Raw genomic sequence first — 23,088 nt, 5'->3', positions numbered from 1 at the left:
ATAAAATAATTACACAATAATTATTCTAACATAAATACACTTTCTTATACAGCAGTTCTGTATAAGGGAACTACTCAGGTCTCGTTTCATTCCCTCCACTGCTAACAAATCTCACATGAATAGTTCATCAAGAGCCAGTGCTTAAGGCTGAGGTCAGATAAGACTCATTTATGACTTATTTACTCATCCCTGGTTTCCTCCATAGCTGGAGTATTTTGCCCCTTCACAAGAAATGCTACAGTCGAAGCTTCCTGAGGACCCTGCGCTCACCCCGGGTCCGGCAGAGAGGCGAGGGAACCCTGCAGACAGAGGCAGCCGGGGCGAGCACAGCGCCGGGGCCGGGCCGGAGGCGGGGCGGGAGCTGCCCCGTCCCCGCGGAACTACAGCTCCCGGCGCTCCCGGCGCGGTTCCCATGGGCACGGGGAGCCGGGCCCGCGCCCCGCCGAGCGATGCCCAAGCCCAGGTACTGGGGAGCCCTGCCCGGGCTCGGTGTCGGGGGGTCGCTCCCGCTGCCGTGGGGAGAAGGAGCCAGAGGCCGGGGAGCACAGCCTGGAACAGAGAGAGAGGGCGGGACGGAGAGAGGGAAGGAGGGAGGCGGGCTTAAAACGGGCCGTTCCGGCCTCTGCCCCAAAAGCGAGCGGGGCTCGGGGCAGGAGGCGGCACGGCCGGCCCTTGGCCGGTTGCCGCTGTAAGGGACCCCACATAGAGGGGGTCCGCAGGTGTCCACGGGTGAGCCTGAGAACGGGGAGCCTTCGTGCCCCGAGCAGCAGCTTCCCGGGACACCGAGCGCGGGTCCGGAGCCCTCCCGAGCCGTGCCCGGCTCCTCCGGGGCCGGCGTCGGGGAGCTGCCGCCTCCAGAGGCTGCCGGCCTCCTGCAGGTCCTGCGGAAAGCCTGAGTCGATAGAAAACCTTTTAAAGGTGTCAGATACCGGAATGGGCTGCCCAGGAAGGTGGCGGAGTGACCGTCCCTGAAGGTGTTTAAAGAAAGACTGGACGCGGCACTTGGTGCCATGGTCTAGTTGACAAGGTGGTGTTCGAACACAGGTTGGACTCAATATCGGAGTTCTGTTTCAAGCTAATTGATTCTGTGATTAAAAGTACTCAAAGCCTCCCGCCGCAGAGCTGGTGTTTGCTCTGTGTGTGCCACAAATGGCAGCTGGGGTTACCTGAGGAATGTCACTTAACCCTGTTTGATTAAAAGTGCTGCGACAAGCAGAGGGCACGTGATGTGAAATAATCACAATAATAATATACACCACAATAACCTTCATTTAGATATTTTCAGGAATTATGGTCCGTGGTTTTTCTCTAATTATTCTCCTCTTATTTTTTTTCCAACTAGTGATACTTTGTGGGATCTTGCTATAGCTGAAGTGGAGAAGAGAGAAAACCCTGATGATGATGTCAAGCAGGGGGAAGTTTGGGAAAAATCAATATTATTTATGGGAAACAAAAATGGGGTAATGCTAAATACTGTACAATCATACACCTTTCAAACATAGTTTGTGTCAGGGAAAATATCTGGTATTTTCAGATGTTAAGGTTGACTTAACTTTAAAGGCAGAATATGTCATTCTGCAAAGAGTTGGCATTCCACACAGTGTGAATTCAAGTTTATGGTTAGGATTATCAATGATGTGCTGATTCTTTGAGGTTTGGCTTCATTATTTTTTTAAAGTAACTGCCAAAAATAATGCTACCCTCTTTAATTGTTTTCCCTTGTAAAGGTTTAACTGGTAACAATCCAATTTAAGTGCATTGATACCAGATTTGTTGTAGATCAAGGCCTTGATATGCCACAATGAATTGTGTCTGTATTATGTCAGACCTATTTGAACATGCTGTATCACTGATTGCAAACTCAGGATTCCATATACCTGAGGTTGCTTTAACTCATTGTCCCGTAAGTGTCCAGTAAATTGGTCACTGGTGATTTCATATTTTTCTTCTGTTAGCATTTGTTTGTAAAGTTAGCCAAGAAATATCTGCCTTTTTGATGAACTGAGTCATATTTTTTAAGAAGGCCTGGTATATGTGCAATCTCTTAGTCAGCAATTTTTAAAATACCTTTTTCAGAGAAAATACAATGATTTTTCATATTTACCCAAAATTCACTGATTTTTGAGATGGAAAGTGACACAGGAGTTAACTGTAGAAGTGCTAGCCCCTTCAGTGTGGTGTGGTAGTCAGTGTCTGAATTTTAACAAAGTAAAGATGTATTTTTCTGTTCTTTATTTGTATTTTAAGCAGTCTTTTTTTTCCATCTCATCAGTAATCATTAATTCCAGTGGAAATCACACATTACATAAATGTGTTATTTATAATTAAAAACTGTTAAACAGTTTAAAAGAGTTGGTCAAACTGATCACTAGTGTCTAATTTTAAGTACACTGTTCCTGTTACTGTATTTGTCATCTCTATTAGTTTATAATTATAATAATGGTAGTATAATTTGATTCTGACTGAAAGTTGGAGTTAAGTTTCCACTATAAGGCTACAGACAATTACATGCATTTGCAATTTTCTGGTACTTTATTACTGGAATGTTAAATAACTTGATTTATTGATACAACTTTTATGCTTTACTGATAGTACAGTAGTGTTCTTCTTTGCTTTTAATTTCCAGGGAAAGACCACTATTATATTGAGGTGTCTTGAAAGGTATGTGTCAAATATTTAAAAGCAGTTTTCACCTGTACATTAGAATTTTACATAGCAGTTATATTGTGTGATAATTCCTAATGTATGCATACAGATGTGTTCTATAGCTGGTTGGTCACTTATGAATGAGTTTATTTCCCTTCTTTACTACCTGTCATCTGACCCTTTCAGTCCTTCTCCTCCAGTATTAGAGAGCTGAAATGGCCCATTTCTTCAGATTGGTGCTGCTGCTTCTCCTGCCTTCAGTACCTGAGAGCTTGTGTCCTGAAGTGTCCTCACTGTACTGCTGTCTCTAAGCCAAATCCTAAACTAACTGAGAAATGTGATTTGGTAACTGTAGAATTAACTTCCTTTATTTAGAGGATCTTGACAAAATGAAGTTATTTTTCCTTGCATAGGGAAGAGACTCCAAAGCCAACATTAGCCTTGGAATATACCTTTGGAAGAAGGACAAGGAGACACAATACAGTGAGTATTCAGAAAGTATAATTTAGAATATATACATACATATCTATATACATATGCATAAAAATAGTATGTTTTATTTTTATATAAAAGTATCTTAGAGGTTTTAGCTTATTGTCTGTGAAACAAAAAGGAGTTTAATATAATTTTATTTAGCTAGTTTAATTCTGTATTTTAATCAGTAATATGTTTTTTCCCCCTCACTAAAACACAGTAGATCAGAGACCAAATTATAACACAAAGCAATCAAATTCATCTATAAAAACTTGTGTTTGAGTGCTTTTATTTTCCCATTGCAACATAGTATGCATGCCTTTAGCTTTGTCTTTAACATGCAAAATGAGTACAAACCAACGATGTGAGAGAAACAGTCATCTTAGAGGATGTTAAATAATAATTAAGTTTTTGGGTTATGTCTCCACATCACTAAACTTTGCACTGCAGATTATGTTAATGGAAATAGTGAACCCATTCCCACCACAGCACAACACTGCTGAGCAGCAATAACTGTTGCTGCAGGGAATTGCTGTTTCAGTTGCTGAAGTGGGGAGTGGAAAACCTGACTCTGAAAGATAAAAATCACTTAAAGCTTTTCCCAGAAACTGAATCCAAAGGTACAGGTTCATTACTTTTCCAGTTGCAAACTTCTCAAAAAACATTAGTCTTGAGCTGCAATAAACAAAAAGAAAGTGAAGAGAACCTGATTTATTTTTTTTAAACATTTATCAATAATCATGCTGCTTCCTTATTTTTTTACTTTACAATAGCCATTTATCAAGATAGTCATAGGCATGCCAGGAGTTTTTCCTGAGTGTATATGGGATTACTTGAACATGGGGAATTTTGTATTTGGTTTTGGTTTTAGAAAATTCTAATGAAGTGTGTTCTTGTTCTGAGTCACTTGCATGAAAAGCCTGTTTACCAGATAAAGATTTTTCCTTGGTATTGCATGGAAGCACACATTTCTAACATAAAGAGACTCTTTTACAGCCTAAAGATATAGCTCATTTTTGGGAACTAGGTGGTGGAACCTCATTACTGGAACTCATTCGAATACCAATCACTAGCCACAACATAAGGTGAGTGTAAATATTACAATTCCAGAGTTAATTTCAGCTTTCCTTCAAACATAAGTAAATCTCTAGACCTTTTAGTGTGAAAATCTCTTTCAAAATGTAAGAGAGAACATTTGTGATTTTTTTCTAAAAATCACTGTAGTACCACTGATACTTTGATCTTCCTTTTTGTACTTTTCTGCTAATAAACCAAGTTCACAGTAATCTCAACAAAAAAAAAGTGGTAACATGGAGGAAGTAGGTTGGCCTTAAGCACATAGAACAGGATACACAGAAAAAGAGAACACATAATATCTTTATGCTCGGTAAAAGAGCAGAAAAAGCAACTTGAGGATATGTGAAAAATACAATCTTGCTTCCTACTTCTGCATGCAAACATAGATGCTCTTTCTGTGAGGGACAGTATTTTAGGGTGAAAAACAAGGCAAAAAATTGTGACCAAAAAAATCTGTGGATGTTTTGGAAATGACCATCTAATGAGAAGATCAAGTAATAGAGAGATGATGTTTCCAAGAGGGACCAGAGCTATTGAACTTATTTGAAAACTAAAGGAAACAAGAATTTAGATCAAATTAAGAGAATGGAGTGAGAAAAATCCATTAAAGTAATAGTATAGCATAGGAAGAAGAAATGCATGAAAAGTTGCGTGAAGAAATGAGAGGGTTAGGGAGTGCGTTTTATGGGGTTTTTGATTAGGGAAGATGGAGTTTAAAGGAAGGGGAGAAAAGGATCAAAAGATAAGTTTTGTATTATGATGCATTGCTTTTCTTCCTTGGTAGTGAGCTTTAACTTCTGTGGGGAAAAGAAAAGGAGGGATACCGTTTTTATCAAGTACATTTGCTACTGTTTTGACTACTGAAATAGTGCCATTATTTGCTGACAGACTAAGACAGAATAAAAATAAAACATGGCATGTGAAGCTCTTTGTTTCTAGAGAGCTTGGGAGAGAAAAAATTAACGATCATTTTTCAGCCCTTGTAAATTAAATTAACTGATCTTCACCTCCATCAGTCTTTTCTTCCCTTTTTACTGACGTGAATAATCTTAAGATTCTTTGGTGGGATAGCAACATTCTGTAAGAACAATGAACCTCTGTTCATAAGGCAATACTTTAACATGTTAGTAAAAAAATTCTACCATTTCAACTTAAGTATAAGTGCTTTTCACTGGCTTTCTCATCTCTCTGTAGTCAAGCAGTTTGCTTATTTAAAAGTTCCATGAACTGGACCTAGTTTCATCAAGAGATTTTTCACCAGATTTTTTTCCACCCACAGCATTTTAAAGTGAAATTGGACATTCACTTTGCTTTGTAGCCTTTCTAATACCACTCTGGTCTGGAATCCCCTTTTTCAAGTCAGGCTGGAATGTGACAGAATGATTGCATCCATTCAAGTGACTGCATTTGTGATGTTCTTTACAGTTGCACTTTAATGCAGTTAGTGTTTTGGGGACCAGGGTTTTGGAAGGAAAGGAGATTAGATGTAAAACATTTCTCATTTCCCTTTCATATTACAAAAAAATAATGAAAGTAGAGAACTTTCCAATATATTAATAGTTAGGAAAGATCCTAACTATTTGCTAACATTGCTTCATCTGGGATTGTAGAGTTTATGAGATGGCAGGGATACATGACAGTATAAATGCCTGGTCATACAGGAAGAAGGAGCCAAATGGGCTGAGGATATTTGCATAATTTACTGCTTTGAAAGAATGTTTGATACATGCAATCCTCCTACGATGATGGAAAGTTGCCAAAATAGTAGTTCTGAAAAAGAGACAAGGGAGAGGTTTCTTCAGAGTGCAGAGTATCCTTTGAAGCCATCTTCCTTTGCTGTCACATTTAATTCTCTCTTGGCATTTGTTTGTTCACATTTGTAGTACAGTACAGTTTTATATGGAAATGTTGATTGCCTTGTGCACTGAATGTGTGACCAAATAATGCCTTTTTAATAGATCCTTTGCTGTAGTTCTTGTATTGGATCTGTCCAAACCTAATGAACTCTGGACTACTATGGAGAACCTTCTGCAGGTCACCAGGAACCATGTGAACAAAATCTTAGCCAAACTAGAAAAGACAAATCCTGAAGTAGCTGCTGAACCTAAACAGAAGATGCGGAACAATCTGCAGAGGGATCACCCAGTAAGTTACTTCTAATATTTTCTCCAGATGTCACAGGCCTTTATACAGTTAAAGATAATGCTTTTGAAAATCATAAACAACTCTTTTAGATTTTTATGCATGACTGAAAATCCATTTGATGTAGATGAACCTGTTCACTGGAAAATTATAGCAATTTAATAAAAATTCAATAAGAGCAGAAACAAGGAAAGAAGGTTTCTTATATCTTTTTGTTAGATATCTAATGTGATTGTTATGGCATGTTACACCAATCAAAAGAAATAGTTTTAGAGTAGCAGTTTGCTTTTTTTTCCCCCTCATCTTTTTAAAATGAAGATGAAAACTAGAATGTACAAAAGTCATCTAGCAAGAGACTAGCTGAAGGTACAAATTTAAGCAAAGAATATAGTTATAACAGCCATCAACATGACTATATACTTTGCATTTATTTAAATGTCTATCACAAACTCAATGCCTTTTGATAATCTGACAACTAATTAAATTATAAAGTTTCAGAAATGTTAACATCAGTCCTTTAAACATAATTGCTAACTAAATCTCTGGAAAAGCTAAACTAGATTATGCGCAATAGAATTGAAAAGTCATTGTGCATTAAACCTCTGCAAATGTTGTGTGTATATAATGCATAAATAAGTATTCAACAATTCAAAGACTTGGCATGTAAATCTAGTTACTGTACCTTCTATAAAATGCTTTAATACAGCAAATGCATATAAAGCCCAGAAATTTAAAAGTAACTCAAAATTTATGGGAAAGCAACATATGCAACACTCAGATTTAGAATATAGGGTTTGAGATCTGGATTATGGTTTTGTTTTTTACTTTTAGAGAAGGTAGTACACAAAACCAAAATACCTACAACCACATTTGGCAATAAATCGTGACCACAGTGTCAAGTTTACATATAGAGGTATACATCTCAGAAAACTGCAAGCTTATTGAAATAATGTAAAAATAATAATGCCATTGATTGTTAAGAAGAGGATTGTTATTCTTGCCCTGTAGGGAACACAATTATACCTTCTAAACTTGAATTTCTATTTATCTTTCACTATCAGAAACAATGCAAATAAAATTTTATGTTACTCCTTGGTTCTCTTTTTACTTTCATCATTGTTCAAGGAAAAATTGTGTCAGTTTTCTGGGAGAAAATACTGAGTTTTATAGTCACATTAAATGACAGTTTATGCAGGTTTTTATTTGCCTTTTTATAGCTAAACATATTTTTATGATAAATGGGAATCAATGAAATTCTTAGATTATATTTTTAAGGATTAGACGTATTCCATTGGCTTGGCTGAAGAATTACTGGCTACGATGATAAAACATATCAGTTGCATACTTTGTTTAAACAGGCTGGATGTACCTAGAGTACTCCATAGTCAAAAATTAATTCCACAGTCAAAAGATGCTTGTTTTAATGTTTCTGACATTATCTCAATTTCTCCATTTAGTTAAGAAACTAAAACTATTCTTTTCAGTTCTGTATTCTATATACTCAGTTTTAAGTTACAGTAATTTTGCTCAAAGCTCTTGCCTTCACAGTGTATGAGTGAAGCCATTATTTTTCCTCTCCAAGAAGAGGATTTTCAGTATGTTCAGCTTCTTTTCAACATCCTGACTGTCATTTAACCAGTATGCAAAATAACTGGTTTTAGAAGATAACAGGCCAACCTCTGCTACAACACATCTCTTTTCCACTCTGCTGCAACCAAAGCAGCTGGAATAAATAATTGCATGAACACATAAGGGGATTATCTCACTTCATATGGACTACAGGAAAACATTAAATATTTTTTAAGAGTTTTGAAAAGATGATGTAGGAAGGAAAAATGTGTGACACATGCAAATCATTCCACTTATTTTTCTTGAGATTTTTGTCTGTATTCCTTTATATATTATGCAAGGAATGTGTCAAAAAGCCATTTCTAGTAATCCAGTCTGGCTGGAATTCATGAAGTTTTTCCTCTCTTCCCTTCCCATCTAACGTTGGAGCTAGAGTATATAGTGTAGGAGCCCTTTTATGCCAGTAAGAGTTCTTACTGCTCACAAGGATTATTTCCTGACCATTTATGAAGAAAATGGGAAAATTGTAGAACATGGTATGGATATTGCACTAAAGTTTATTCATCAACTTTAGGGTTTTAAAACCTTGTCTTCTGTGAATTAATTTTAACCCATTTCAGTTGTTTTAACAGTTGTAATCTTCTTCAGTTTGTTTACACTGCTTAACTGTCCTATATCTTTTTAATAGGATTATGAGTTAATTGACCCTTTTCCAATACCCTTGGTGATAATTGGAAGCAAATATGATATTTTTCATGTAAGTAATACTTAAATACATTTTAAATAATTTAAATATTCCCAGTAAATATTTTATACCCTAAAATTTCACTAAGATAATAGTAATCTTTTGAATAAAAGTATGGCCAGTCAGTGTTCTACCACAAAAAAAAATATTTCCATCCAAGAGCATTAAGGAAGGCATAGTGTCATTCCTTCACAAAACACCCCCAAACTGATGATTTTTGAGATGTACTTGGAAAATGTTGAGACACAAGTGGCTGCAGACCAAAGAGGGAAGCAAGAAAACAGCATGTTGATGACTTACTTTTGTAATGAGAGAAATCCAGCTCCATTTGTCCCTTCTCACAGCACCTCTAAGTATATGGCAGTGAAAGAGGGGTGTCTCTCAAGTCAGCTGATCAGATCTTTTGCTCATTGTGGCAGCACAAACAGTAAACTATCATTTTGGTCTGGAACTTCTTTTAAAGTACTTTTTAAGCTTTTAGAGACAAGGGAGTAAGTAATTTCATCTTTTATGGGGGAGAGGAAAAAACTGTCACAGTACTGCTGGATTCTCTCCCAGAATGTAAAAAATCCAAACAAATGCACACTCACAGCACTTGATCGTGAGAAGCTAGGACAGTATGTTGGATTTTCAGGAGTCATGCTAGCAGCCTGTGCTTCTCTGGATGACTGCATAGTGCATTGATACCTGGCTGACTCTTGGAGTTACTTAATTCTTTATTAATAAGGGACTTGCCTTGTCTCATACCAAAGCTTTATGCTGAACCATGACCTCTTTAAAAGTCAGTGACTCTCATGTAATAAGCACAACTTAAAAACCTAGTTCCTTTGGGGTCTATGGACAGACTCCTGCAGGCTTCATTTGGAGCATGTTTTCACCCACTTTATCCAGAGAAGGCCATCTGTATGATCTTATATTAAAGAAACATTGATGAAAAGATATTTTTATGCACCTTTCAAGTCTGGCAGGTATTAGACTTTAGAGAGCATATACCCAAAGATTTACTTAAATATTTTCACAAAAAGAAAAAATCCTTATTCTTACAGTAGGCAGCATTTCTACTTCTAAAAATTTAAAGCAAAATCAAAGTAACTGAAAATTGTATACACATTCCCAATTAAAAAACTTTTTCTGGACTAACATATTGCCTGAATTAGGCTCCCTCTGTAAAAAAGAAACAAAGGGGAATTGTGACATTTCTTTTCAGAGTAGGCTGTTACTGATTCTGTCTTAAGATATAATTATGCTGACAGCTGAAAGCCTCATATATTGTAGACTAAATGCTTTGCAGTTTATACAAAAAAAAAAAAAGAAAAGTTCTAACTGTAATATTTTGGGGTTTGTTTCTTACATATATGTTCCAATATCAACTTTTTCAGGAGTTTGACTCTGAAATGAGGAAAATAATAAGCAAGACACTTCGATTTGTTTCACATTATTATGGAGCATCGTTAGTGGTGTGTATATTCACTTTCTATTTAAGCATAGAGAAGATGAACAGCATTTCTGTTATAAAACAATGTTTAAAACAATAGAAATGTAAAACTTCCAGAGCAAATGGGATTTAATTGGTTTTACAGTAGCTTTCTTCGTAAGGCTACCTGTTAATGAGGTACAGGTATTGACAGGGGATGGATGGACATGCTCTGTGAATAAACAAGCTACACATATACAAGCTAATAGTTATCTGTTAGCCAACTTAGTTACTATCTTGAGTTTACTGTGTATTTGGCAAATTTATTTTTGGTACAAGAAAGGAGGATGGGCAAAAGTGATTGTTAAGGCAGAAACATGCATGCTGAGATTCACAGTCCAAAAACGCTGCCTCCTGGGCCCACTCTGCATCAGAAGATGGGTCTAATTGTATCATCATTTATGAAATAAATCATATTTAATAGTAGCTTAGTGATTAGCAAAACAACTTATGCTTGCTTTAAATTCTTATAATCACAGCACGTCCTTTTGCATCCATGTAAACCCATGAATTTGTCTGTTGTTAACTGAGAATATAACTGTCTTGATTATTTTTTTTAGAGTATTTAAGCATTACTGTAATTAAATAAAAACTAGAATCCCAGAACTCTTTGGTTGCTAAATCCTGATTCTCATTGAAATGAATGGGAGAAAATTAATTTTCCACAGTAGGGATCTGACTGCTTTCCCAAAGACATGAATCTATTAGGATACAAGAGCCCTTAGACAGGAATAAGCATGTTGTTTGGGAATATATTCTGAGAACTGCTTTCTGATAAATCTGTGCCATTCTGCCACTTTGAAGCTACTTTTATGATGTGAGAACAATTATATAGTTATTCATTACCTTTCTAAATGTTTATGGTATTCTGGATAGTTTTTAATCTAATTTAAAATCTTAATAACTCATTAGTCTTGGACAAAAGATTTTGAATCAGGAATTTAAAATTCAGTCTTTAATCTTTATACTATTGTTCATTTAATCTTTCTTGATCAATATATTCAGTTACAAATACACTCATATTTTGGAAAGGGAGGGTGAGATTCTAGTAAATTCAGTGAACATATACCAAATTTATTGAGGTCAGGAATTAGCAAGGCTCCATCCTCTCCGTAGATGGCATAATTTAATATTTCTATGATGGAAGGTTATAATTTGTATTTTGTTTTCTGATTTATTTAGTTTACCAGTAAATCTGAGGCTCTGCTGCTGAAAGCCCGTGTTCTTATTAATCACTTGGCATTTGGCTATGATAAAAGGTAACATTATTGTTCAACTATTCGATGTCTTGCCTAGAGTCTAAAATTACTTAATAAAAATATTTTAATCATCAAAACTTTTTTTTTCTTAAATATGATCTCTGAAAGGTTCTTGTCCATGGACTTGGAGTCCTGTTACTCAACTGCCTCTGTTTGCACAGGACAGTGATTACTCCTTTGTTTGCGATCCCCAAACTGGTCACCACTGGAATTGAGTACTTTTTTATTTACACGTATTTGTATGCAAAGCCCAGTAAGACACTAGTCTTGGCTAGAATAATGTAATTTTTCATTGATTGCTAAATGCTCACTTGATACACTTCTTTTTTTTCTGTTTAGCAAATCCGTATCAGTGGATCCCAGCAAACCTCTGTTTATACCAGCAGGCCTGGATTCGCTGAGCCAAATAGGTTAGGACATTCCCTGTTCATTGTGTTTGTTGCTTAATTGTTTTGAAAATGAGAAAAACATTTTAAGCAGATAAATTAATCATAGCACATCATTATCAGTTATTGAAGGAAATGGCTTATAAATTTTAAAATCATGATTCAGTATATTATTGAGAATTATTTGTACAGTTTTTTTAGGTAGCTTAATAAAGTATCAGGACTACGTCAAATACTAAAGTACCACTAAGCTTAGATCTAAAAGAAAATACAATATACAATGCCTCTCAGCCCATTTCATGGTAGGAGATCGATGTTTTTTTTTTTCAAATTTGTTGCATCTTGTTACTGTAGAAGATAAAATACTAAATTAGAGGGATCATTATGCAAAATTATTTTATATTTTATGCTGTTATGACAACATACTTGTCTTACATTGTGCTGGAATCCTTAGGACCACCACCTGCCTCGGATAGTGATATTGGAAAGATGCGTGCAAACACACCTTTGGAACTGTGGAAAAAAGTATTTGAGAAAACATTTCCTCCCAAGGTAGGTATTTATTGCATGCCAGATGCACAGCTGCTTTTTTTACAGAATAGTAGTAATATCCCTACTGATTTTTTTTGTCTTTCGAGTCCAATGACTGGAATTTCAGTCTCACTCAGCAGTTCCTTTTAATTAATACATTATTAAAACATATAGATTTGTATGCAGTGATCCTTTGATTAAGAGCTTCTACATCTTCAATCAGCTCCCTATATTTAGTAGTTAGGAAAGATGCCATTCTCTGTATAAGATGCTCAAATAAGATAAAGACTAAACTTTACTTTTCAGAAACTATACAGAACAGTTATTGTTCACGTTGTTTTTCCTCATTGCCTTTAAAAACACAGTAAACAAACATCTATTCTCCCCCAGTAATATCTGAACTCCTCCTGAAACAGCTGGAGAAATGAATAGACTTCTCACCTTGCAAGTTCCATCAGTGTTCATTGGGTGTGTCAGTCTAATTAAAGATTTAAAGATTTGCCAAATAGATTCCCAGTCTTCTGTTTTGGTTCCAAAGTATGCTTGAAACATTAAAGCTGTTTTTATGCATTGGAAATTTCTTTGTCCATTACCTCATCTAAGAAGTATAATTCTGCTTTATTTTATTCCATCATTGCTATGATTGCCTTCTTGCTATTTTCCATTTGTTATAAATAAGGAGAAATGTGCAGGACAACATTTTAAAAAAACCCCTCTTTATTTGATACATTAGATAGTGTGTCTTTCTATTAATGTATTTGCTTCTTTGGTATTATAGTTGCCTCAAGGTTAGTAAATGAAAATTCAGATATTTGGCAAAAAGACAGTAATCAATTTCTCAGCTATTGACATAAGGCTTCTGATAACCAGAACAAAGTTCTATTCATGAATATTAAGTACTTTAGCAAGAGCAACCTCAACTATGCCCAAATGTCATGGGCCAGAAAAGATACTTTCATTTTGAGGTTCAAGAGTAATAAACAACTACCAAATAAGTATCTTTTCTTTCCTTTAAGATCTAGCTGCACTATTATTTTCTCATCATTTTACTAATAGAACAGCTCTTTTAACTAATCTGTGTCCTATAGCACAAAATTCGTCCATAAATGCAAGCTTTTAATATATTCATATTAAAAGCAAATACTTCCATTAGATCTACAGTGTGGCATTTTCTTATTAAAACAACAGAAGATAAATTCTAACATATGGGTTGTTGTCTTTTCTTCTTTCAGAGTTCCTGTGATTTACAAGATACCAAGGACCCTGCACAGGATATACAGTACGCTGAGTATGAAGTTGATGTCATGAGAGCTCAGAAAAACCAGGTGTGTGGTAATTCTCCAACTGCTGTTCACAGTCAGGTATTCCAGAACCACCAGCATTGCTGAACTAATTGTAGAATATATTTGTACTCCCCTTTTTGCCTTTAAATAACTTCAGCTTTAGATTTCACCTTAGGTTGTGTGTTTGGGGTTTTTTCCATTGGTAGATATTAAGCTGGTAGAGCATTGCCAGATCTCAAAGTTTTGGCTTTGAGTTTCTTTAGAAGTTAATAATTCAAATTTTCCCTCTGTTTTCCAGAATTACTTCACTAAAATAATATTGAAGCAAAACTTTGAAGTTTTCTTGGCAGTCATTTCTTCATTTTTGCACCCTGTACTCTCATTTGGGTGTTAACTAACAGAAAGTCTAGGAAGCAATATCAGCGTCTGGGGTGGGGACTGTTTACTTTTTTTTGTTTCTGTTAACCACATGGTTTAATCTCTGAATTCTAGAAGATCTTTAGTGGGGACAGGGTCTTTTATTTTTTCTTATTAATTTTGAAGTATTTCTGCATTTCTCTAGATTAGTAGTGAATTACTTTTATAGAAAAATTCTGTGGCAAACTAGATGAAGGTTAAAACATTGCCTTATAGCCATCAGTATATAACAACACCTGAGTAGCAGTACTGTGTGAAATAGTCTTCATTGATATCACAGGTACAGGTCTGTTAAAATCAATCTAAGATTTATCCAAAGAATAAAGAATCTTCTGCAGCCTTTGAACTTGCACATTACCTGTAATATCCTGTTAATGTAGGCATCAGTTCTGAATTTCCATTACATCGAGTGCAGTCTAAAAAATCATTAAAATCTGTAAAGCACGCTTCCTTTGGAATTTATAATACAATCTCATACTTAGTATATATCTACATATCTGAAAATAGCTATATGGTGTACTAGCTTTGTTATTTTTAGATAATAATGTCTTGCAAAAGAAGATACTGGTATGCATTGATTAAATCATACAGGAAATTATTAATTTTCTGGTTTTAAACAAAAGAGACTGGATTTTAGAATCTTAATCTGTTCAAGGGCATTGCAAACCAGTGTAGCTTCTTTTAGTTGGACTAAGTACTTTGAGCATTAAAGAGAAAATTACTTTTGTTATCTGCAGCTATTTCCTATGTTTCTCTATCATGAAGTTCAATTTTTACAAGATTATTTGTACATTATTAAAATGTTTTATACTCCAAGAATTTGAAATGCACCAAGATAGAAATATACATCTAAAAGAAAAGAACTCTCTAGTTGCAGTGTTTTTTGAAGTGTCTATTTCCCAGTTAAATGAAAAGTGGCACAAAAATCCTATATTTAAAGCAACATTTTAAATGCGTCATAAGTCTGACATTTTTTATATAGTCCCATGGTATTTGTTGTAGGAGGAACAGTATATTAAGATGTTTAATATGCAACATGTTACTAATAAAATCATGGGACATAATGCAAAATTAAAGTTTCACATGATAACAGTGAATGTTTTCATGTTATCATTTCTCTTGGTTACATTTGGTTAATTAATGTTACTTTGGACTCTAGGTGATAACCAGTTTGCTTGTTTATCTCAAAGATAAGCTTTAAAAGAAAAATAAACACAAAACCAGCAACAGAAACAAAATGCAACCCTGTCACTGTGTCTGACAGTAGAACCAGCACACCTGACTGATTCGGTCAGGATTGCTCAATAATACAGATTTATAATAACTGTGGCAATACAAAACTTAAATAAGTAATTTCCAACTTTGTAACCTTGGTTGAAGGGTTTACCTGAATTCCAGCAGAGTAAAAGGTTGAATTCTCGAGGATAAAAGTAGAAAAAAGTTTTTTTACAGAAAAGTACAGAATTGAGAAAGTATCCAGCTGATTCCCAGGTACTCGTTGTCAGCAAGTATTTATCTGAGATGCTTTTTGGCCATATAAGTTTAAAGTCCAGCTTATCAGAATTCAGCCACAGCAGTGTTTTCTTTTAGACCAGATTATTTTGCCTCCTTAATATTTTCAGATTTGACTATGAGACATGCCACACTCTTTCTAAATGTTTTTGCTCTGGAAAGCTCTCTGAGGCCTTTCTTCAAGATAGAGCACATCCCTCTTTCTCATCTATGCCTTTTCAGAATTCTTTTCCTAGTTCTTGCCCCACAGACATACATAGTACAGGTTTGTATCAAATAGTGCTGTTGCAATTGTATACTGCCTTTTTATTCTCTACAGTTAAACTCTGAGAGAATACAGCACCAGGGACCCTTTTGGAATTTACATTTCTAATGTAATTCTTAACTCGGAGATTCTCTCCAGGATTTACTGAACTTTTGTGCTCTTTGCACAGGGCTTTCAAGATTCGAGAAAAACATTCATTTTGCATAGTTACTAGACCTTTAATGTCTAGCTTTTGCTTAACTCTTCAGCCATAAACAACATGGCAAATTTGTCATCCATTTCTCTCCATTCCCTCTTAGCTTTTTGGCTTTGGATGCACACATAACTTTGGATGCACACAAAAACTTTCATTTTTGATACACACATAACTTGAACAAGAGTGAGATCTTTTAAAATAATATTGTTGATCAGAGCTACACATACACCACCTACGTATGTAGGCACCTATGGGGGCATGAAAGTCTTGTTCCTTAGTTCCTTCTAAATGTTTGTAGCAGTGAGATGGTACATGGGGATGTCTGCTCTGTTTCCTTTGGCAATGCTCTGTGTCACAGATGTAAGTTTTCTAAGACATCTTTTCGGAGGTTTTTCTTTGTTTCCTGTTATGCCTTCACTGCTAATATTCAAAATGGGTACTTGGACCTTTTTGATCTGGACATTTGACTGCAGCTTCATTTATTGATGCAACTGATAAAGCCAACCTTGAGCTCGAAGAATTACAGAGCCTACACAGGTACTCAGGTCATGCAGTCCCAAAGGTCACACTGACTGGTCCTTGTTACACAGAGCTATTACTTGGGGATTTGTGACAGTTTTAGCTGAAGCCTCATGCCATTGAAGTACACTCCAAAACAAGTAGATGCCTGGTGCCATTTGGTGTCAGCTAACAAGAAGTAATGGCAGCAGATCTTAAAGAACAGGGCTCCAACTCTTAAGACTTTAACAGGGCATGAATTCAAGAAGGTTCTACCCCATCTCACAAGGAAGAATAGTCTTTTTTCCCCTAAATTTGGAGGGACCTAATTAACCATGTCACTCAGATAAGTGTCACCTCTGTGTCAGATCTGCAGCAATCTGTCTGAGATGGGGATTGGACTGGCCAATAAAATGAGAGCCAGGTTTTTTCAACATACTTTGACATCATGAACATAGTGCTGAACTTCAGGAGACAATTTCAGTCTTATTCAATGAAACAGAAAATTGCATACTGTGCCATGAACCTCCTTGGTCAGACCAGTGTTACCAGGCAGAGAAGTGTGACAGGCACCTACTTGGGTAACAAAGCAGAACCACTTTTCTTTCTCTCCAGAGGAGGAGATGTCCTAGTCTTCATAATGGGGAGAAAAAGTAATTTAGGATGTTTACTCAACTGCCAAGAACAAGATTTCTTGTTTTCACATGAAAGCATGTCCAAATGGGTAAAAAAAGATTTAATTTTTAAACCAACTTAAAGAGCACCAGGTGCTGAAGATTTTGAATCAGTATTTCAGTAGTTGGTTATTTTCACCATGTTCCAGATTGAGGGCACTTCTAGTAAGAAGCTGCATGAAAAGTAAAGTCATATCAGTCACTCAGAACTGAAGAAATGCAACAATTAAGGCTTTTCCTACAATCTTAATTTTTCCTTCTTGTTTGTAGACATTATGGTATTGTCTTTAATTACATGATCATATACTATTTTGCTGATGTCTCAACTCAATTGTTCAGTATTTCTTTTCATCATCCTTGTTCTTTATGTACCTTATTTCTCAACCTGCCATTCAGACACTTCAATGAACACAAAAGTATTAATTTTTTTTTCCTCTGAGAATGTGTGGTAATGTTATCTTATCTGAGTGCCTCACAAACATCATTTAAGTCTTTCTTCCCAATCCCTTTATGAGATTAGGTGTGATCTTCCCCATTTGACAGATGAAGAATTTACAGAAACACAGAAGTACAGAAGCATTAAGGCTTAAAAAAAATTTAAATCCACTTTATCCCAGTGTTGAGATATCTGTGATAAGTGCTCGCACTAATAATGTTTAAACATTCAGAGCACTCTGAAAGCACATTTAAATTGCAATTGTTATTTCTTCGTAAATCTGATCCCTGCCCCCTACACTTGCTACCCACAAAACAAACATAGCATAATGCTAGCATGAAGATTTTGGAGTACTTTAAGACATATTCCTTTGCAGGACCTTCTTTCACTTTGGGGAGAAGACCTCTTAGCTGATTGCATCATTGCAATATATTCTACAATTCTGTTTATGTTTGTAGTATAGAACTTTAAGAGCAGGAAGGTGCCCTTTTCCAAGAGGGTCTCTGGAGTGATCTTGAAACTGTATTTGAAAGATTTTTCCATTACATTTCTGACTTACAAGGATGTATTTTACTTTCTGTTTTGCACATAAATGAAGAAAGTGTACTTACCTGACAGCATTTTTCCTCCTGAATCACTGAGATTCGTTAAAGATTATTTTTTTGGTAAATGTCCTCCTATTTAATTAATTTTTCTTTTTCTTTCATTGCTCATTGTTTATATGTTGGCCTTATCTAGATATACATCCAAACCAAATTTTTATAATTTTGTTCTGTACTTGTGTATGTAGTGGAAAAGCTGTACAGTCCTAATAGATGCTGTGGTTTGACAATTTGCATTTTTGTATTGTTTTGAATTGACTTTACACTGAATTGCTTTCTAGGCTAGCTCAAATTACAGCAAAATAAATTCTGCTAAATTATCTGCCTCTCTCTTGAAATAGTTTAGTCAGATGATAAGTCTGTAAGGCTAATTATTTAGCCAACACCTGTAGACATGACCCCCAGACAGTATTGTCGTTATTTGTAAAACTCCATTGTCTAATTTTACCCCTTCCTGAAGCCTTTCAGAAAGTTGTTACAATTGAAATTACTTACTTAGCATAAAGCAGGTTACATGTGCTCCTTAAAATATCACAGTATTCTTTCTATTCCTAACTGTTGGCAAGTTTCCAACAGATCTGTACGTTCCAAGATCAAAATTGCTTTATATTAATAATAAGGGAGTGAAAATACTGAGTAAAGACCAGCTTAGACACAGAACAGCTCAGTACTACTGGAGTTGTATCTAATAATGTGACTTACTAGATTTAGACTAGACACAGTATGTTCTAATGTAACTATTGAGTTAAAAAACTGTAAAATTAGACTCCTGCAAGCATCAGGAAGAATGTGCACTAACTAAAAATCTTCTTACTGCTCATACATCTGTTTTCTGAAAACTCTGCACGGCTGACAAAGCTGCTAAAGTTACTTCCTGAGAGAAAATTTCATTTATTATTTTCATACAATCTTAAGACGATTGCTTTGTTGCTCTGACCTTTGTTTTCTTCTTCCTCCCTCTGTGCTGGATTGAGAGTTAATACTAATATTAAATTCACTAGGTGGGAATTTTGTTATTTTTGTCAGTTCTGGTACCTGCATACCTACAGCAAGACCTCCCTTCCTCTATCATATTAAAATACTCTATTAAATATAGAATTCTGTATATTAATATAGTCTATTCTATTAAAATAAAAATAATAATCATAAAATACATGTCCACTTTTGAGGGTCTGCACTACATTTATTCTAATCACTAGTTTATGTCCACCTCTTTTCTGATCTAAATAAAATATGGTGACTTTTCTTGTCTTGCAAGCAGTACACACCTAGGTCTAGCAGTACCTTATTAGAGCATCATCTTCCTGTAAATAGGTTGCAAGCCTTACTTTTAAATAAACAAAAAGCAATTGTAGTGCTTCCTAAATTAATTTTTTTTCTTAAAAAAAACTTCAGAAATAATTCCTGACAGTGCACACCACTACATAAAATTCAGCAGAGGAAACTGTTGTTTAGTAATGTTGATAGAACCTCTTATTACAGGCTTCAAAGTTCCCAGTAGCACATTTGACTGAAGTGAGGTCATTTGTCTGCCTTGCTAGTACTCCGCTGACCTCAAAATATAGCCTGCCTCATCTTTCATACCTAATTTGCTTGCTGTATGCCTCCACAATTTAAGCCTCTGATTGCTTTTAATAATCTAGCTAAAAGATGGATAATTTTAATAACCACCGTGGGTTTGCATGTTTACGTGCAGATGCTAACTTGGAATCCACTAAACAGCAGCACCTTGATGTGCGTGAAACAGCAGTTTCTGATGGGTAGTTGTGGTTTCTCTTTTTAAAATGTGTATTGTTATATTTCTGTATGTTCATAGGGAGCCTGGTTTCTCAATCTGAATGTCTAAGATAAGAGACAAAATTTTCTCTTTCCTGTAAAGTATCTAGGCATGAATAAATAAAATCTTTCTCCCTATATGGGAGCAAACGTGACAAAATTTATAGCACTTCTAGTATAATTTTGTTAAATATAAATGTAGTACATTTTTTCTACATTGAAAAGTTTTTATACATACATTAGCCAACTAAAAATTTAAATTTTTTGCAGTTTTTAGCAATGAGAAGATTAGTTTAATATGTATTTATGTTTCTGTTTTAGGAACTTGAACAGTACAAAAGAAATGCCTCTAAATCCTGGAAAGAAATGGATTTTGACTCCGATTGATGAGCTGCTGTAGGTGTCTTCAGTTTAACAATGTTTACAAAATTATTTTAACATTACACTAGCAATTTCATCTGATGCAGTTGAAAATGCATATTATCAAACTACAAAATTAGTATTTATTAAGCATCCCTGTTAGTATTTTTCATAAAAAGAGCTGTTCATTCAGTCCAAATTTGTGAATCTCGGCACTGGCACAGTTTTAAAAAGTAGGGAGACAAGAATTCTAGATTGCTCACAGGTGGGTTTGAACATAAAGACTGGCATTAGTCAGTTCTACCTATTTTATAACACATTATTTGGTTTATTTTTAAATACTTCTGCCCTAAACATGTATTTAAATATAAACAAGTTTTCACACCCAAAATATGAAACTGTAGTAGAGTGTGGTGGGCATCTTTTTCTAGTTCTTTGCATGTATAAGTCAAAAGCAAACCTTAAGAAATACCTGCTTCATTGTTTGATATATTTGAATAAATAAATAAAAACCTGGCAGAATAAAGTGTAAAACATTCTTTGACCTGGATCCAGATCTCTGTTTCAAAATCATATAGCTTAATACAGGAATTATGTCTTGGAAAGTAAAATGTTGTAATAACTTTGCACAGAGTTTAGAAGATGGACATTTCTGTCATATATTCAAGTGCTAGGAAGTCATCTAATTAATTTGACAGATATTTGGCTAGTGCTGGAACTGTTATTGATTCACATTCAGCCTAAGTTTGTGAAATCCTAGCGTAAACTAGGTATGGTTTTTGTCCGTGGACACCCTCCCTAGTATGAGATGGACTGAGTGTTTTGAGAATACACAAGACAATCTAGAATAAAGCCAGAGGAGTCTCTTGAGAGCTAAGACTTGTCAGAGAGTAGATGTCTGAACAGTCACGTGGCAGACCGGATCAACCCTACATTAACATAAAAATGGGAGAGACCACATTAGTTTTAATGTGGTGTCTTTCCAGCTCTTAAATGTCAGTTGTTATTTTTAACATATTTTTTCACCAAGTGTTTTTCTGATAAAACTTTTGTATCTCAGATTGTTATACATAAAGATATTAGAAAAAAATCTTGGCCTCACACTTAAGTGAAAATATTGCATTACCTTGAGGATTGGATTTAAAATTCTTCATTACGAAGTGCCTCATCTCAAAACTATCATATAAAACTAATTACGTAATTATGGAATTTTAAGATACGAATATACTTAAAGAAATCTCTAGCAATCCCTCTGCAAAAAATAATTTCTTCACTGAACATCAAAATAAGTTACAAAATGAAGGAATTCTGTGTCTCTTATGCTTTCAATTTTGAGAGACCCACAAGAATAATTTCCGAAGACAAAAATGACATTGCTTCCAAGAACTGACAAACAACTTTTATGATTTTTGCCTATTAATTGACATTTTATTGAACAAAACCAAAACCTTATTAAACAAATTTGTTTTCTAGTAATTCACAAACTGCTTTCGAAACAAGATTTAGAACTTGAAAGAAGGAATAGATATAAATAACTGTCTTCACTGATTTACCATCATTCACAAGGCAAAAACATGTTGGGTAACTTTGATACTGCTACAAAATCTGCACTCCTTGGTTGTATAGTGTGTGTAAGAGTAAAGTGGAGTGACCTCTTCATTCTGTCTTTACATTTATTTGGTTTGTTTCCTTTCTACAAATCCCTAAAATGGTATCAAAACAAAGCATGGGACTTAAAATACAATTCTAGAAATGAGATTTACTAGCAGTTGTACCCCTCTGCTTATTGGTAATAGTTAAAAACCAAAATAATGAGGAAAAAAATTAGAGCACCACTGCTATGTTGTTAGAAATTGTCAGCAACAGCTAACAAAATTAAATTCAAAAAGTCCTTTAAAACATGAAATACTGTTGATTATGACTGATCTGGGACAGGAGTGAGAATACCAATATCTGGAAGCCAGTCACACTCTTAAGAGAACATTGTTTTTCAAGATGGAAACAAACATGAGATGAATGTGTAATCACTTAAATACTATCTAAAATCCAATAATTTAAGCCTTTGGCCATAATAAAGTCACAAGTGTAGCATTAGACATTGTTGGAACTCCTACCTTTTTATTGCCTGTCAATAATTCTCTCCCTTATTTTGAAGCTTAGAATTGCTATAATGGCAAGTACCGGTAGAAAAGCATAGAGTATTAGGAAATCGATTGTGAACCGGGACAAGGCACCAGGGAAGTTTTTGTCAATGAACTGAATGCCTTGAGAGAAAATGCATGCAGCATTATTTGCAGTGGAACTGTTGGCTCCACCTGTCAAAAGAAACAAATAGCTTCTTTAGCAGATAAGTCAATAAAATTAAAACTCAGACCTCATTATCTATCTCACGCATTTAATACACCCAGCCCTGATGTAATTTCAATTATTAACTATACCCACAGCAGTGTTTGTCAGCACTTTGGAATAACAACAGAGAAGCCATATGTTTCTGCAGTTAATCTATGCCACACTTTTTGAAGGGAAGAAAAAAGGGTCACTAGGAGCTCTGTCTTTTGTTTACGCCAAACAAAGATTTATGGCTTTTCAGACACATTATCTGGAAGGGCCTCAAGAAGCAAGGTGCCCCATGTGGTAGACTTAGAGGCTTCAGATGTGTTGAGTGGTTCCAAAATTCAAGAAATGGGACTGTCTGAAAGGCACATTAAAAACGAGCTGTTTGTTAGTACTAACAAAGTCATGGATTTGTTTTCCAGCAGTTGCTAT

General features: G+C 35.3%; 2 protein-coding genes and 1 long non-coding RNA gene across 18 annotated transcripts in view; 1 reads left to right on the top strand and 2 right to left on the bottom strand.

The window, feature by feature from the left end:
* Positions 1-387, bottom strand: part of LOC127469160 (uncharacterized) — a 30,491-nt gene extending 30,104 nt beyond the window's left edge. For all 11 annotated transcript variants that reach the window (XR_007903861.1, XR_007903864.1, XR_007903862.1 and 8 more), the window contains exon 1: positions 271-387. This is a non-coding gene — a long non-coding RNA (uncharacterized LOC127469160). The remainder of the gene's footprint in view (positions 1-270) is intronic.
* Positions 29-20,872, top strand: DYNC2LI1 (dynein cytoplasmic 2 light intermediate chain 1). Of its 3 annotated transcripts, none has more exons than XM_051783164.1 (13): positions 49-463; positions 1,343-1,460; positions 2,627-2,661; positions 3,060-3,129; positions 4,117-4,205; positions 6,156-6,342; positions 8,597-8,665; positions 10,033-10,110; positions 11,310-11,386; positions 11,726-11,796; positions 12,227-12,324; positions 13,536-13,664; positions 20,284-20,872. In XM_051783164.1, exons 1-13 carry the CDS (start codon positions 171-173, stop codon positions 20,347-20,349), a joined length of 1,380 nt encoding a protein of 459 aa, XP_051639124.1. In that variant the 5' UTR covers positions 49-170; the 3' UTR covers positions 20,350-20,872. The 3 variants fall into 3 exon arrangements, with proteins under 3 accessions (XP_051639126.1, XP_051639124.1, XP_051639125.1); XM_051783165.1 differs by having other exon boundaries at positions 62-463; positions 13,536-13,628; XM_051783166.1 differs by lacking the exon at positions 2,627-2,661 and having other exon boundaries at positions 29-463; positions 4,148-4,205.
* The window catches only part of ABCG5 (ATP binding cassette subfamily G member 5), a 35,416-nt gene continuing 15,569 nt past the window's right edge, over positions 3,242-23,088 (bottom strand). The window contains exons 13-14 of one of the 4 annotated variants that reach the window (XM_051783148.1): positions 22,437-22,637; positions 3,242-3,795 (exon numbers count right to left, since the gene is read on the bottom strand). In XM_051783148.1, the coding sequence (XP_051639108.1) occupies positions 22,441-22,637 (197 nt within the window). In that variant the 3' untranslated portion in view covers positions 3,242-3,795; positions 22,437-22,440. Of the gene's footprint in view, positions 3,796-21,866; positions 22,638-23,088 lie in introns of those variants that run through there. The other 3 variants (XM_051783149.1, XM_051783147.1, XM_051783150.1) reach the window with 3 other exon arrangements.

Source organism: Manacus candei, unplaced genomic scaffold (assembly GCF_025592945.1).
Source record: "Manacus candei isolate 608988 ecotype Guabito, Panama unplaced genomic scaffold, ASM2559294v1 h1tg000017l, whole genome shotgun sequence".
Taxonomy (NCBI): Eukaryota; Metazoa; Chordata; class Aves; order Passeriformes; family Pipridae; genus Manacus; species Manacus candei.
This window is presented reverse-complemented; position numbering and strand designations above follow the sequence as displayed.

Bases quoted from the DNA above. Each gene is read 5' to 3' on its own strand.
- DYNC2LI1 (XM_051783164.1), top strand. From the start codon at position 171: ATGACTTATTTACTCATCCCTGGTTTCCTCCATAGCTGGAGTATTTTG. The intron at 2,662-3,059 runs GTATGTGTCAAA...TTCCTTGCATAG, and splicing joins ATATTGAGGTGTCTTGAAAG to GGAAGAGACTCCAAAGCCAA. The intron at 11,797-12,226 runs GTTAGGACATTC...TGGAATCCTTAG, and splicing joins GGATTCGCTGAGCCAAATAG to GACCACCACCTGCCTCGGAT.